Genomic DNA, 15,728 nt, shown 5'->3' on the forward strand with positions numbered 1-15,728 from the left:
ATAATAACATTTTCAGAATTTTAGGGGAAATCTTGGTTGATATTAAAATCATGTCACATTTACTGCAAAATGAGCCTCCTATATTTGCTGAATATTTAATGTAACTGCATTTATGTGTGAATTGAAATGTCACACCTACTGAGAAATGACTATTACATTTATTGCAACAATAAACAGCACCAGTAGATGATGAAAGTTTAGTGTATTCATTAGTCTTTAATCTAATGTCTCTGTTTCAGCTCTGTTTACGGCTTGCTTGTGTTGCATGAGCTAAATGTTTGATAGGAATAAATATGTCTCTAATTAACACTCCATTTGGTTACCATTAGGATTTCACTGCCTAATGCACTGTATGAACACAACATGAGCCAAACAATGGCATGATATTGAGAACTTGTTTGTGTGGCTGTTTGGATACAGAGGCTCAGTGTGCTTCTGCAATGCAGTTCAGATGTAAAATATTAAACAGTTACAGTTTCCAAAGGTTTCGTGTGCAGAAGAACTATAAACAAAATAACACACTGCAAAAGGAAATATTAAAATATAAGACAAAGTCTCCCATCTCTCATTCTTTTAATGTGCCCACTAAAGAAAGAAAACAGTTGCTCTTTGATAAAGACGTATGTACATTAAATTATAAGTGCTTATGAATTTACACACACTCACAAATATTCATAAAACCGTAAGTCAAGTATTGCTATTAAACTTGCTCCTGTAACATTCCATCGCTGCACTATTTATTAACATTTTGGCTTCAGTGTTTTTAAGGAAGGAACTGTGTGCTTAACAAGTTTAAAAGTAAAAAAAAAAAAAAAGCATGTTTGGTGCTTGGCTATGTAAAGTAAATCAGGAAAAAAGTAGTGTTAACATTTTTCTTGATTTACCTTAATAGTGAAGATTAATAGTGAAACATACTGAAATGACTGAAATGTGTGAATCTCACAAAATCCGAAAAGGAACATGTCTGGGTCAAATTTCACCCTAAAATTAAAAGTACATTTTATTGGCCTTTTATATATATTATATACATTTAAATGTTAAAATGTTTATATATTTAATTTTAGTATTTGTTTTATTGCCTTTTATATACTCTTTTAAATAATAATAATTATATATATATATATATATATATATATATATATATATATATATATATATATATATATATATATATATATATATATATATATATATATATATATATATATATATATATACACACACACACACACACACACACATTACTGAGAATCTAATAACTCACCACTGACAAACACATTACAGTAAATGTAAACAACCATCATTAAAATAATCACTTTTTTCTATTTGATTTTAGGGTGAAATTTATGGAAGCCAGTTTCCACCACAGAAAAATTAAAATGAAAATGAAAAAAATGAATAAAAAATAAAGGTAATAGGTTTTGACTGACCACAATTTTGACTGACCAACATACTGATCTGACTGAGAATTCAGAGTTATGAGACATAAACTCATAATTTTTAGAAATTTTTCAGAATTGATAAATGTGAACTCTTAAATATCTATATATCTAATATTAATTCGCAATTGCAGGGAAAAAAAAAAAAGAGAGTCAGAATTGGAAGATAAAAATGTGCAATTACTGTTTTTATTTTTATTCCATGGAACAAACAACTTTAAAAAAAAAAAGATTATGAGATGTTAACCCAGATTTTGGAGAAAAGCTCAAAGTTGCTAAATGTAAATGTAGCATTGTAAGATGTAAACTCAGAAGTGGCAGAAACGGCTTCCATATAAAAGTGACCTGGACGTGTATGTGAGAGATTCACGTAACCCAGTGCAAAAATATTACCGTCCATAGCAATGTGCTAGTTTAAAGTTAAAAGATTACAAGTCTACATTCATCAGCTAATAGTCCTCATCTTCATTTATATTACTGTGGTCAGGCATCACGTAGACAGACTTGCTCTTCTTTTTGCGACCTTTGGTGTTGTCTAGCTCAGGTACTGATGTTAAAGACATATAGGCGGCTATGCTGCTCCTCACACCATAGCTCATCATGTTATCTTTGCTGTCCGCATTGTCCAGCTCGCTTGGGCTCATCAGCTGTGACCTATTCATGTGGAGACATACAAGTCATTCTATACAAGCTCAGCAAATGGAGGAAATGCTTAGCAGGATCTAAAAAGACAGAGACGTACTTATTCACTTTCTTCCAATCCAAGTTACGGCGCATTACCACAGGAGGCGCTTGCAGGTTTGTGCTCTGGGCAGGGTTGGACAGAGCCAGACATGGAGCGCTGAGAACACAACATATCCCATCCGATGAGTCTGAGGGAAAACCAAAACACATTAGCATGAGTCATTCCACATTATAAGCAGAACATCCGAGTTTTGTCTTTAGCTCTCACCAGAGTAGTGATTGACCATGTCCTCCAGACACTGAAAGGTAAGCCGTGGGGAGATGTAGTACCAGCTATTAGTCAGACGGAATATTTTATAGTGCTTTACGGTCCTGTGTCTCACAGAGAGAGAATATACACCTGCAGGGAACAGCAGTTATGATTGCGTTGTCGTTTTCACTTGCACTGACACTTATTGCCGTAATGTGTGTGAATGGAAAACTTTGTGGTTAGTATGCAACAGCAGACGATGTACTTCCAGGTACTTACCTCTTTCTCTCGGACTTTCTCTAATAAGGAATGATCCAACACTGTTACCAGGCAATGACAAAAGCTCTTCTGACTTCTGTCGGCTTATCCCCTCAAACAGCCATCTTTAGAAACATAACATAGTAAAGAGGAAATCATGTAAGCAACCGAAAATAATGACTTCACAATTCAGTATAAATGACAAAATCTTATATAAATAACAAAGTTCTCGATAAATACATTTTTACTGGTGTTTCACACAATATGGTTTATAATCTGTAGGCAATAAAATCAAAAGATGTTCACTGATTTTCAAAAGTTTTTGGGCATTAACTTTCTATTAATCAAAGAATCCTGAAAAAAGTTGCTGTTTTTTTTTTTAACAAAAGCAGCACAGCTATATTCAACAATGATGATCACAAAAAATATTTCTTGAGCAGCAAATCGGTATTTTAAAATTATCTCTGAAGGATCATGTGACAACGAGGATTAATTTAATTAACAGAATATTATTTAAAATTGAAAAAAAAATTCACAGCATTACTGTTTTTCTGTATTTTGATCAAATAAATGCAACCTCGCTGTGCATAAGAGATTTCTTTCGGAGAAAAAGAAAAACCTTACCAACCCCACACTTCTGAAAGGAAGTGTAAATAACAAATGCCTAATAATATCTTAATAATATGTCTCTAGCGACATTTATCATTCGGTACTTATTGTATTATGTCTAGATGTTATTTTGAATTTTGGAATATATTTCTAGGATCATCATGAAACATTCATCAATGAGGATAATTAATCTAATATTACCCATGATAAACCTTTGCCACATAATTACTTGGAATGTAATTCTCAGTTCCCGATTGAAGAGAACGGACTTTCCACCAGCAACCATCTCTGTAAAGCATTGACGATTAAATAAATAGTCATATTATGGGTCGCATGCATATACATATATTAATTAAAATAAAAATTAAATATGCATTAAACTGCTGATGCATTATGTATTAGCAGGCATTTATTGTTGTATGGCATCAAAAACATTGTATTTCACCAAAAGTACACTTACTCAGAAAGACCTTTGAGTTTGTCCCCTATCCTAAAGATTGGTTCACTAATGTCTCGACATGGGTAATCAGAGAGCACCACAAGACTGTCACAGTCTGTAAATGTACATTAACAAACAGTATAATTGATGTTAAAGACCCATGTTAATACACATTTAAGCAAAATACTTCGAATAAGGCAGTTGATTAACCATAGCTTACCTTTAAACATGGTATCAGAGCTGTTTGGCTCTGGGTTTGTCTTTTCCTGCTTCATCACATTGCCCATGGTTATGTTTAAGGGCCACAGCTCTACAGAAGCTGGAATGTTAAAGGCACATTTCAGTATGAGTTTTGCATCTGATAGTCCAACAGTTAATGCAACAGCTGTTTTAATTTTGCAACTTCCTCTCAGCTAATGTGTTATCTCTACCAAAAATTAGAACAGGGAAGCTGCGGAGAGCCCAAGTCTACCACTATTTTCCACTTAACTTCTTCCTGACAATGTCAATATTTAACTCGCATTTCTACAGTGCAAAAAAAAAAGAAAAGTACATGCACCATTGAACTGTTTAATTTTTTTTTCTGATATTTTTCTGGTTATTTATTTATGCATTTTTTTAACATTTGCTAGATGTGTAAAACACATGGGAAAATGCATTTTCGTGTCACAGGCCATTAACCAACCTCAACATGACATCTGCATTTTGACAAATGCATAGAAGTGTTATGTATGTGCACTTAATGTAATATTTTGGAAACATGATAAATCAAACTATAGATAGAGGGAGATTACTGGCAGCGGAACACCGTATGAATGTCAAAACTCCATTTTATTTCCCACTCAACACTAAAAAATTATATTTCCACACTCCACTCAGAAATATGCTAGGTACATAAATCAGTTTTCTTACCTTTCACTTGAGCAGTTAAATATCCATGTTTCCTCCGGAGGGCAAAGCTTCAGTTCTGGCTGGCTGATCACAATAAAGTTGAAGCAGGTGGTTCAGAGCAAAGAAATACTGCCCTGGTCTCAGACCGAAGGCCAGCAGTAAGAGCAGTTGTGTTGTGAGTGGCCTGCACTGCTCTGCGGGCTTATCTAAACTGAGCGCTGGTCTACTGAAAACAGCACACAGCCACATACTTCCTCTGCTAAAATGAGGAAGAGCTCCCTAACCTTGTTTTCCTTCATCCCCTCAATGTGCACCAACAAAAATGATTAGTTATCCTTAATGCAAATAAAAATACAGTAAAGCTAACCATATTTTAATGCAAATAAGTACAGTTTGCAATGCTTGCGTTGAGTTTTACTCTCAGCATCACAGTGCTCAAATGGGTGTTGTGCAACTTCCTGTGTATGGCATTAGTGGGTGAATGTCTTGGGTGTGAGTTTCTGTCTCAGAAGTCTATAGCTACACATTAAAATGGCTTAAATTATTCAAAATGTAGTGCTAAGCATTAGCATTTTAGCTTTAGCCTCAGTGTTTTTGTTAGCTTTATTTAGGTTTTCATATGACCCTGCAGATCCACCTTCTACAATAAAAAGTGTCTTCACAACTGAGAATTTAGCATTTGTTCTCCAAATGAGACTCAATTTTTGTAAATTTTTAGACATCAGCTGGAAAAAAGGAAGTGTGTCAAATCATGCAAGAGTGTTTATGCAATCCACATGCTTCTTATACATGTGAAAAGTTAACACTATACAGCCATCCCAAACCTTATGCCTCTGGAGACCTGCAATATACAATAAACTCCATTTATAGTCAAGTTTTACAGCTGATGATGCAAAGTGCAAACACTTAAAGGTGTCTGTTCATTTTGCTACTCTGAAATCACCACCATATCAACCAGTTGTATTCTTTGGACTGCAAAACTAAAAGATACATGACAGATGACTCAAAAGTATTTCAGCTTTCTTAATGTCCCTTATTGTACAGTACTATAAATATTCAACTAGCTGCTGGTCATGTCCTCAAGTACCTAATTTTCACTGGTTCAGAGATTTGAACTTCTCTTATTTTTTATAGTTTCATAACTTTGTTATTAGCAGAAACACATACAGTTAAATAGATAGAGTTAAATACGTTAATAGTTTTTATTGGTTTAAACACACTTTTAAACAGTTTTTCAAGAAGCGGATACCTAATGATGAAACATTAGTATTTGTTGTCACTCTGGTTGCCATCACCTTCCAGTCACCCCGTTTCCTGTACAATTTTCACAGTTTCAAACCGGTCGCATGATTCATTACCGCTGAAGCAGTCATCGTCCAATTGTTATACACACTGGTGTAAACATATGAGCTCAGAGCTCTTAAGAACTAAGAATATGTGTTCTACTAATTAAATTTGGGAATATATATTATACATTAATTATCTCGAGTATGCTTGTCTGATCTGGTTCAGACTAACACGTCTTTACAACCAGAATGCACCAGGAAAAGTATGGATAAATTATGTAAATCATAGTATCTGGCCGACATATTCAGTGTTGGTAATTCAAAAAGTATTCACAATTAATTGTGCATTTTTTTTTTATAAGTATTGTTAATTATTATAAGTATATAAAATTAGCATGTCATACACCACAAACACACTGCCAAAATAATACTTTTAGACTATAGTAGTGAAATACAATTTTCCCTTCTACATTTCTGCTGATAACTCATTATGGAAAGCTGATTTTAGGTCGTTGGAGTTTTGAACAGATCAAAGTGCAGTTGCGTCTCTTTTCTAATGCTCTTTTAAAGCATCATAATTGAATGAGAAGAGACAGAAGAGGATTACAGAGTTCACAGTAGACACAAAATTTAATCTTAAATATATTTGCTTCATTACTTTTCTGTTTACTCAGCATGATAATTAGCCTAAACCCTAAAAATGATCATGCTGTAGAAAATGCATTTCCAAAAGCTTAGTCGCGGCTTACTTTAATGTCCTTTTCCATTGAAAAATATGTGCACTTTTTACTTTTTGACAGGGAATTGGAATCAAAAATGTTCTGAGTGATCTCAGTCTGGGAAAGCTACCAGTGCTGTTCTGCTGATCAACTGCATATTATCCGCTCACTTCTCACCCATCTAAACTTGATCGATTGCCAAAAGCTACAAACCAGCTGGTGCCATTACCGCAGATATAACTCTCTAATTACATGATACATTTTGTGACATCTCAATCGTTTTTTATTTTTTATTTAAACACAACGAATGTCTACTGACTAGGCTCGTTCTCATTATTAAGAAGCACTAGGACTTGTAATTATCTTCAAATCTACCAAGTAAACCTGTGGTGTCTACCATATCACTTTCTATTTGTTTTAGATTAATACAAATTCTTTTGCACACAATTAAAATGGCCTTTATCTATGTTTTCAACATGTTTTAAACCGCAACGGTTCGGTTGGCAGCATTCACACTTATTCAAATGAACCCCACTAGCAGAGCAATCACACCAGAGTTTGTTTTAATCAAACCAAAGCTGACAAGTGTGAACATGCCATTAAAGTATAATTTTCATTAGCGACACTAGTTCCACTGTTTTGGAAATACATTTTCAAAATAAGTCCCTTTAACACATTCTGTTGACTATAAGTAGCACTGCTTTTATTAGAGTGTTAGTATTAGTAGACCGGTAGGGTTAGGGTTACACATCCGGTGTGAATAATAAGCAGGTTTCACTTGTTTAAGAGGACATAGGATGCCTATTTTCCACAAGTTGATATGATTCTTTATGGTCTTAATAAAAAGTTTAAAACAAACTTTGGTTAAAATTTCTTTAAACGCTGTTTAATGTCTGAGCTGAGGAAAGAATAAAACGCTTACCAAAACAACTGTTTTTGCATAGCTAAGTCCGATTCATTAGTTAATCTCTCTTATAAGTAGTATTGTAAAATCCGATTTTTTTTTTTGTGAATCGGTTTATGCATAACTCATTTGAACAGTTAATGTGAATACTACTACTACTAATAATAATACAATAATAATAAATCTTTCACGTAACTGAGACATGTCAATGTTTTCAGCTAGAATATATAAATGAGGATGTTTGAACTGTATTTACTATAAATTAACCTGTTAAAACTTTGAACCCCTTATTTTTTGTAAACCAGCAAAACATCTCTGAGTAAATTATAGTATACAATATATAGCTTAATTAATATTGGATAGGTTTTACATATACATGTAGTCATTTTGCAGATGCTTTAAACCAAAGCAATTTAAAATTGGGGGACACATAAAGCAATTCTTCTTACACAGGCAAACATACACAGGAAGTGCTTGTAATACCAAATTTTAGATACTCTCTGTGGTCAGTTAAAATCCCAGGATGTCTTTCGAAAAGATTAAAGGTGTGACTTTGGCATCCTTGCTAAATTCACTCATTGGCCTCTGACCATCATGGCCTCCTAACAATCCCCATATCCGCTGATTCAAACGTCACTTCCTGTTTGTTGTTGCCGTTTGTACTGCGTTTGAGCTCCATCACTATATTCTTTTTATCAACTATTTTTTATCTTAAAGGGATACTCCACCGTGTTTTCATATTAAACTATGTTTTTCCCTTAACTAAGACGAGTTGATACATACCTCTCTCGTCTCAGTGCGTGCACTCAATCGCTTTGGCACGCGGTGACACTTTGAAAGCACTTAGCTTAGCCCATTCATTCAATTTGGGCCAAGCAGAGAAGCTACCAAACACCTCCACGTTTTCCCTATTTAAATACAGTAATACGCTTTTCTAAGCGTGTAAAATGGATAACTATATTGTATGGCGGAATACCATGGCAAGTGCTTGTATGCACTTCGTCATGGCGCAGTAATATCTTCACTTGTGAAAAATCCTCTCACCGGCCCCCGTTCCCTCTAGTGAAGATATTACTGTAGTAATCAGTCAAGCTCATATCACCAGCAACCTTACACTCATTTACATCCTTCTCTTCACTCTCTGAGGCAGAAGTATCAAAACTCATCCTTTCTAATCACCCTACTACTTACCCGCTTGATACTATTCCATCTCATCTCCTTCAAGCACTGCTGTGTGTGTGTTTTCACTGCTCTGTGTGTGTGCACTTCGGATGGGTTAAATGCAGAGCACGAATTCTGAGTATGGGTAACCATACTTGGCTGAATGTCACGTCACTTTAAAAATCCACCCTCAACTCATCTCTTTTAGAGAACTACAGACCAGTTTCCCTTATTCCTTTCATTGGAAAAACACTTGAACGAGCTGTGTTCAACCAAGTCTCTACATTTCTCACACACAACAACCTCCTTGACAGCAACCAATCTGGCTTCAGAAGTGGACATTCAACTGAGACTGCCTTGCTCTCAGTTGTTGAAGCTCTAAGACTGGCAAGAGCATAATCCAAATCTTCAGTACTTATCCTGCTTGATCTTTCCGCTGCTTTTGACGCTGTTAACCAACAGATTCTCCTATCAACCCTGCTGGCAAAAGGCATATCAGGAATCACACTTCAATGGTTTGACTCTTACCTATCAGATAGGTCCTTCAAAGTATCTTGGTATCAAAGTATCATCTTACTACTGGGGTCCCTTAGGGCTCAGTTCTTGGACCACTTCTCTTCTCTGTCTACATGGCATCATTAGGTTCTGTCATTCAGAAACATGGCTTTTCATACCACTGCTATGCTGATGACACTCAACTCTACCTCTCATTCCATCCTGATGATCCTATACGGTAGCTATTCACATCTCAGCTTGTCTAACAGACATTTCTTCCTGGATGATGGACCATCACCTTCAACTCAACCTTGCCAAGACAGAACTGCTTGTGATTCCAGCAAACCCATTGTTTCATCACAATTTCACCATCAAGTTAGGCACATCAACCATAACTCCTTCAAAAACAGCTAGAAGCCTTGGATTTATGATTGATGATCAGCTGACTTTCTCAGATCACATTGCTAAAACTGTACGATCCTGCAGATTTGCTTTATTCAACATCAAGAAGATCAAGCCCTTTCTTTCAGAACATGTTGCACAACTCCTTGTTCAAGCTCTTGCTATGTTTTTTTTTTTTTTATTCAGCAATGAAGTTATTACAGACACAATGTGACGGCTCGTAAAAGAGGAGGAAGCAAATGCAGGCAATCAGAAATGGTTTATTGAAGATGGTAGTAAAACACAGCAATGAGTACGATGAAGACTGAGTCCAGAATGTAGGCAATGGTGATAGAAGGTCTACGGTGGCGTGAGAAGTGCTGGATGGTGAAGTCGGTGGTGAATGTGAAGACGGTCAATGGATGAACCCAGAAACAGACCGGAACACTCACACGAAGACGACAACACGAACACAATCCAGAACACGGGAGACGGTAATCCAACTTGTGAGGCTGTAACATGAATGAGGATCTGACAACAGACAGAGAGATGAGTGAGTATAAGTAGCTGAGTGGAGATGAGGATCAGCTGGAGCGAGACAATCAACACCCAGGTGACAACAATCAACCAAACGAGCACATGGAGACTACGTGAGTACAAATACAAACACAAAACATGACACGGAGGAAACAATGGATTTCCTACCGTGACACACAACAAAAAAGAAATCACATCCACAACAAACAAAAAACATTTAATGCTGAATAGGCAGTGTTGTGCCTGAACGCGTTCATTGAACGATAGTTCATGAACTCGTTCATATTTTGGGCGAACGTGAACTGAACGTGCTGTATTTATGTAACCTGTCTTGTCTGTCTGCGTTGTGTTCTGGGTTGTTCTCAAGTAGACACAGGGGCACTGGCTGTCACAATGTGGTTTATTATCTGCGGTCATAAACAATATGGCAATGAGTGTTGCGTGACATCAGATTAGCATCTCAGTCAAATCCAGCATTGCTCTGACTGAGGTCAACCTTGCACGGCGTCTGATGACGTTACACGCACGCACTGCACTAACCCGACGCGCGGGCAGAATGAACTCAAAACGAAACTCCCAGTAATACAAAAAGAAATATTTTTGGTGGAATTCATAAGTATACAAATAAACCTGCTACATTCACCCCCCCCCCCCCTGAATTCCACCAAAATAACGACACCCCTGAATTCCATAATAGCACCAAAAATGCATTAATGTAAACGCACTCGTACCCGGACCAAATAACAATGAAATCTAATCCCAATGTTCAGTAAAAACTATCCGTAAAACAGATCAAGAGAAAAAAGGTTGATCAGGCCCTCATCTTCTCAGGAACATAAAGGTGCAGCCTACACCCCTAAACATCTGGTTCCCTGGCTTGAAAAACCCCACAGTACGGTTTCACATTCAAGGAAAGAAAAAAAAAACCCGTTTGAAAAGAGAAAAACTTAACGGTGTGCACTCTAAATCAAACTTTCTGAGGCAAAGAGAGGCCCCATATAACAGATCTCTGAACCATACTCTCAATAAGCCTATTGACAGACCTAACCACCCTCCCAGTTCTAGTTACGACCCTGCCTGGAATTCTGTTATCAACTACAGCAGTCTGAGTAACAGTAGAGTCAGCAGGTGAGCAGGCTTGAGTAGGGGTTGAATCAGTGGGAGACGTATCAACGTCAGTAGGTGCATTTGACTGAACAAGGTCTGGGTCAGACAGAGTTGCTTTAGGTGAACTGGCCATGTCTTCATGAGCGTGAGACTCATCCTCAAGTTCAGGAATATAAACTTCTTCATCTGCTGAAGCCTCAGCAGCTCGATCTGGGTCTGACAGAACCCATGAGGACGTCCGTGCCATGGAAGACTCTCGCTCCAGATTGCTCAGGCTATCCACATCTCCGCAGACACTTGTGCCTTCAACTTCTGATGAGCTGACAAAAGACTGATTCTCCAGGGTGTCTTGGATAGGAAGGAAGCTCACATCAAGCAAAAGGTTCCTGTGCACAACCTTGCTCTGGCCAGAGGCATCACTGATCTTGTAGATGTGAGTCTTGGGGTTCCGCTCCACTACCGTATACACTGCAGGTTCCCACTTGTCGGCCAACTTCTTTTTTCCTTTCTCTCCCTTGTTCGCAAGCAGCACTCGGGCTCCAACATGTAAGGAAACTCCTCTGACCTTTTTATTGTACTGACGAGCCTGCTGTTCCTGCTCTTTAGTGGCATGCTGCTGGGTGCTGTTGGCTGCCTCAGACAGGTAAGATAGCAGGGTCCTTGAGTAGCTGCTGAAGTCTGTCACAGTGAGGTCATGCAGAACAGACTGAAAGACATCATCAACTGGGAGCCTCGGCACGCGGCCAAACATTAAGTGGAAGGGTGCATAGCCGGTTGTTTTGTCAGCAGTCGCATTGTATGCAAATGTCAGTGTCTGGATCTGCTGTGGCCATTCTTGCTTGGCTCTCAGAGGAAGACTCCGTATCATGTTGCCCAGTGTGCGGTTAAAGCGCTCTGTGCCCCCGTTGCCCATTGAGTGATATGCCGTTGTATGAGACTTTGCCACCCCAGACAGCTGCAGCAACTCGGACACCAGCTCACTCTTAAAACTAGGGCCCTGGTCAGAGTGGATGCGCTCAGGGAACCCGTGGACACAAAAGACACGATCCCATAACTTTCTGGCCACTTGCTTGGCAGTCTGGTTCCTGCAAGGAAAGGCAAAAGCCATTTTCGTAAAGTGGTCAGTCGCCACCAGCACATCAACAGAGTTCTTGTTCTTATCCTCTGCTGACCAAAAATCAATGCAGACCAGTTCCATGGCAGCAGAAGTTTTAATACTTTCCAAGGGGGCTCGTGCTGAGGGCTCCGGGGATTTTGCAAGTACACACCTCTCACAGCATCGCACATGCTCTCTCGTATCTCTCTCCATACTGGGCCAGAAGAAGCGCTGTCTCGTCAGATGGAGCGTCCTCGCCTGTCCTTGGTGCCCTGCCAAGTCATGAACTCCCTTCAAGGCATCACCCCTCAAACTGGCTGGCAGTAGCAACTGGAATCTTTTCATCCTACTCACACGGTCCCTCGTTTCTCGGTACAAGAGACCATTCCGAATGACTAGCCTCTCTCAGTGTTTCAGTAATGCCAACGAACTGACGCCTGCTAACTGAAGTGGTAAAGGGATCTCGACTGAATGCGTCTGCTACAACATTTTTCGGGCCTGGGATGTATTTCAGGTCGAAGTTGTATGAAGACAGATTGGCTACCCATCTCTGTTCGTATGCATCGAGCTTGGGCTTGGTCATGATGTGGGTCAGCGGGTTGTTGTCTGTCCACACGGTAAAGTTATGTCCCTTCAGCCAGTGACTGAACTTCTCAGAGACGCTCCATTTCAGTGCCATAAACTCAAGACGATGAGCGGGATATCTTTGCTGTGACTTGCTGAGGGTCTTACTAGCAAAAGTAATGGGGCGAGCCTTGTCCTCCCCTACTGGCAATTGTGACGACACAGCCCCAAGCCTGTCCAGGGATGCATCAACGCACAGGATGAATGGTCTGGATAAATCAGGATGGGCCAATACAGCACAGTTGAGCAGATCTGTCTTGAGCTTCTGGAAAGCTTTTTCGCATTCAGGAGTCCAATCTGCCGCAGTCAGCTTCCTGTACATACCCGCACCTCCTCCACTCCTACCTCCTCCTAGGCTTCACCAGGTCTCTCTGAAAGCGAGCTCCCACATACTGTGGTTGTCAGGTAGTAGGCCTCACCAGGCCTCCCTGCAGATTTAGCTCCCACATGCTGTGCGTTTCCACTAAAAAACAAGCTCCCACGGTTTGTGGTTGTCAGGTAGTAGGCCTCACCAGGCCTCCCTGGAGTCGAGTTCCATATTACCTTCCACTGAGGTGGTTATCTGGTAACAGGTAGTAGGCCTCTCTAGGCCTCTCTGTAGGTGAACTCCCACATATTGTGGTTTTCAGATAGTAGGCTTCACAGGTCTCTCTGAAGGTAAGCTCCCACATACAGTGGTTGTCAGGTAACTTTTCTGTACACACGCTAAGCCTGTGTACTTTCTCAAAACCACATGGTGGTTAGTGTGCACGTGAACACTTTGCGCACTGTCTTAAATCCACGTAAGTGGTAAGTGTACGCAAGGCTCTGCGCACTTTCTAAAATCCTGTATGGTAAGGGTTACGTGCTGCGCTTCGTTCCCTTTCTTAAGATGATTAGCCCCAGGGTTCCTTGGGCTTCATCCAACCAGTGTGTATTTGTTATACACCTCAAGCACCGCCCCTCAACATGGGGGGCTGTGTGGGCAATTCTCGCGGTAGTTTAGCAGCACTCCCCTTTTCAAAAAGGTTCGCCTATGAGCATGCTACTCGGAGCTCGGAGTCCTCCTCTCATGGGGGACTGAATTCTCTTTTTTTTTTTCATCAGAGCGCTCCAGTACTACATACTGTTTTGAGATGCACTGTGAGAGCAGACATCCTGCTGAGGCAGGGGCTGAGGCTCGGGGAATGGCGCCTTCACACCAAGGTGTTGAAGCAGAGTTAGAGAAGTTGGCCAGACCTGGGTGGATCGGTTTTGCTACTCAAGAGAGCGTCGCACTATCTCCTTAGGCTTCCTCTGACTCATCCAGCTCCATTGGGGCTGGATGCCATGGTACAGGCATGGCCGAGGCTTCATCTGTACGTTCCGTCCTCCAATTGCTCTGCTCCCGGGCCATTCCATCTACGAGCTGCTCTATCAGAGTGCCACGAGAGCCCCTCCTTTGTGACAGGCAAGACTTAGCAGTGCTAAGTTCTTAGCCGTATCCCTTTAAAGGAATCTTTCGTGATTCCAAGCCTTCAGCTCTACCCCGGGCTGAGGCCCTTCAGGTAAGTTGGGTATGTAGCTTAGGCCTTTGGCCATAAGGGATAATGTCATGGACAGCCGTCGAACCATTCCAGGGGCGACTCCTGGTGAAATGGTAGAGTTGGTACTTAGTGTTTGCCATGGTTCTGACCTGCACTCCCCTCAGCATGGCGGCGTGGGTATACTGTTCCCCATAGTGTCCCTTCAGAGGACGCAGTTCGAAGTTCCCTTGACAGGGAACGTCTCAGGTTACGAATGTAACCATGGTTCCCTGAGAGGGAACGAGACACTGCGTCCTCTAGCTCCCTGCCATGCTTCGGACGCAAGCTTCACGAAGAAGATAAGTGACAGGTCCTACGGCCGCGTATTTATAGTCACGCCGGTAGCGAAGTCAGAGGCTGTCGCCGGCCAACACGTTGGCGTTTTTCAAAGTATACTTCAGACATGGGTCACGACGAGGTGTTCCCCATAGTGTCCCTTCAGAGGATGCAGTGTCTCGTTGCCTCTCAGGGAACCATGGTTACATTCGTAACCTGAGACGTTCATTTTAAAATTTGTGAACTGAACTTTGAACTAGTTCATGTAGACAGTGAACTTTCCCAACACTGTGAATAGGATCATGAAGAAGACATAGTCTTATAATTTCCTGCCCCTTTTTACAATAATCTGATCTGGCACTGAACAGGCTCACCGTTTTTTATATAATTATATAGAAATATAATATAATATAATAAATTATAATTCCATCAAACAATTACAATTAATTCAGAACGCGGCAGCAAGATTAGTTTTTAATGAGCCAAAAAGAATACAAGTCACACTTCTGTTTATCAATTTGCACTGGCTTCCAATAGCTGCTCACATAAAATTCAAGGCATTGATGTTTGCCTACAAAACTACCACTTGCTCTGCACCCATTTACGTAAATTTGTTACTTCAAACTTACCGTATGTACCCTCTAGAAGCTTGTGATCTGCAAGTGAACATCGCTTGATTGTGCCATCCCAAAGAAGTACCAAGTCACTTTTACGGACTTTTAAATTAAATGTTCCCTCCTGGTGGAATGACCTCCCCAACTCAATCCGGGCAGCTGAGTCCTTAGCCATCTTCAAGAATCTGCTTAAAACCTCTTAAAACATCTCTTCCATCTTTATTTGACACTCTAATGTAACACTCACTATTCTAATTCTATTCTTAAAAAATCGAACTACCTTTCTAATCTTTTTGTATTCCATTTTCTTTTCATTTATTATGCAATTGTATGTGTGTGTGGGTGTGTGTGTATGTGTAAAGACCTCTAACACTAGCTTGCTCTATTCTTTTTCTGTTCTGTTTTCTTTTTATT

General features: G+C 39.8%; 1 protein-coding gene across 1 annotated transcript; it reads right to left on the reverse strand.

Moving 5' to 3' along the window:
- Positions 1–556: 556 nt before the first annotated feature.
- Positions 557–4,931, reverse strand: LOC127979640 (src-like-adapter). The gene is made up of 8 exons (XM_052585226.1): positions 4,592–4,931; positions 3,900–3,998; positions 3,701–3,794; positions 3,442–3,528; positions 2,653–2,756; positions 2,392–2,523; positions 2,182–2,311; positions 557–2,093 (listed from the first exon to the last, which is right to left on the reverse strand). The coding sequence occupies exons 2-8, from the start codon at positions 3,964–3,966 to the stop codon at positions 1,889–1,891; spliced, it is 819 nt and encodes a 272-aa protein (XP_052441186.1). The 5' UTR covers positions 3,967–3,998; positions 4,592–4,931; the 3' UTR covers positions 557–1,888.
- Positions 4,932–15,728: the final 10,797 nt, after the last annotated feature.

Source organism: Carassius gibelio, chromosome B19 (genome assembly GCF_023724105.1).
Source record: "Carassius gibelio isolate Cgi1373 ecotype wild population from Czech Republic chromosome B19, carGib1.2-hapl.c, whole genome shotgun sequence".
In the NCBI taxonomy this organism is placed as follows: domain Eukaryota; kingdom Metazoa; phylum Chordata; class Actinopteri; order Cypriniformes; family Cyprinidae; genus Carassius; species Carassius gibelio.

Excerpts from the sequence above, each read along its gene's own strand:
- LOC127979640 (XM_052585226.1), bottom strand. The coding sequence starts at position 3,966 with ATGGGCAATGTGATGAAGCAGGAAAAGACAAACCCAGAGCCAAACAGC. Across the intron at positions 3,529-3,700 it reads AAACTCAAAGGTCTTTCTGA|AGATGGTTGCTGGTGGAAAG; the intron begins GTAAGTGTACTT and ends AATGCTTTACAG. Across the intron at positions 2,757-3,441 it reads GTGGCAAAGGTTTATCATGG|ATGGCTGTTTGAGGGGATAA; the intron begins GTAATATTAGAT and ends ATGTTTCTAAAG.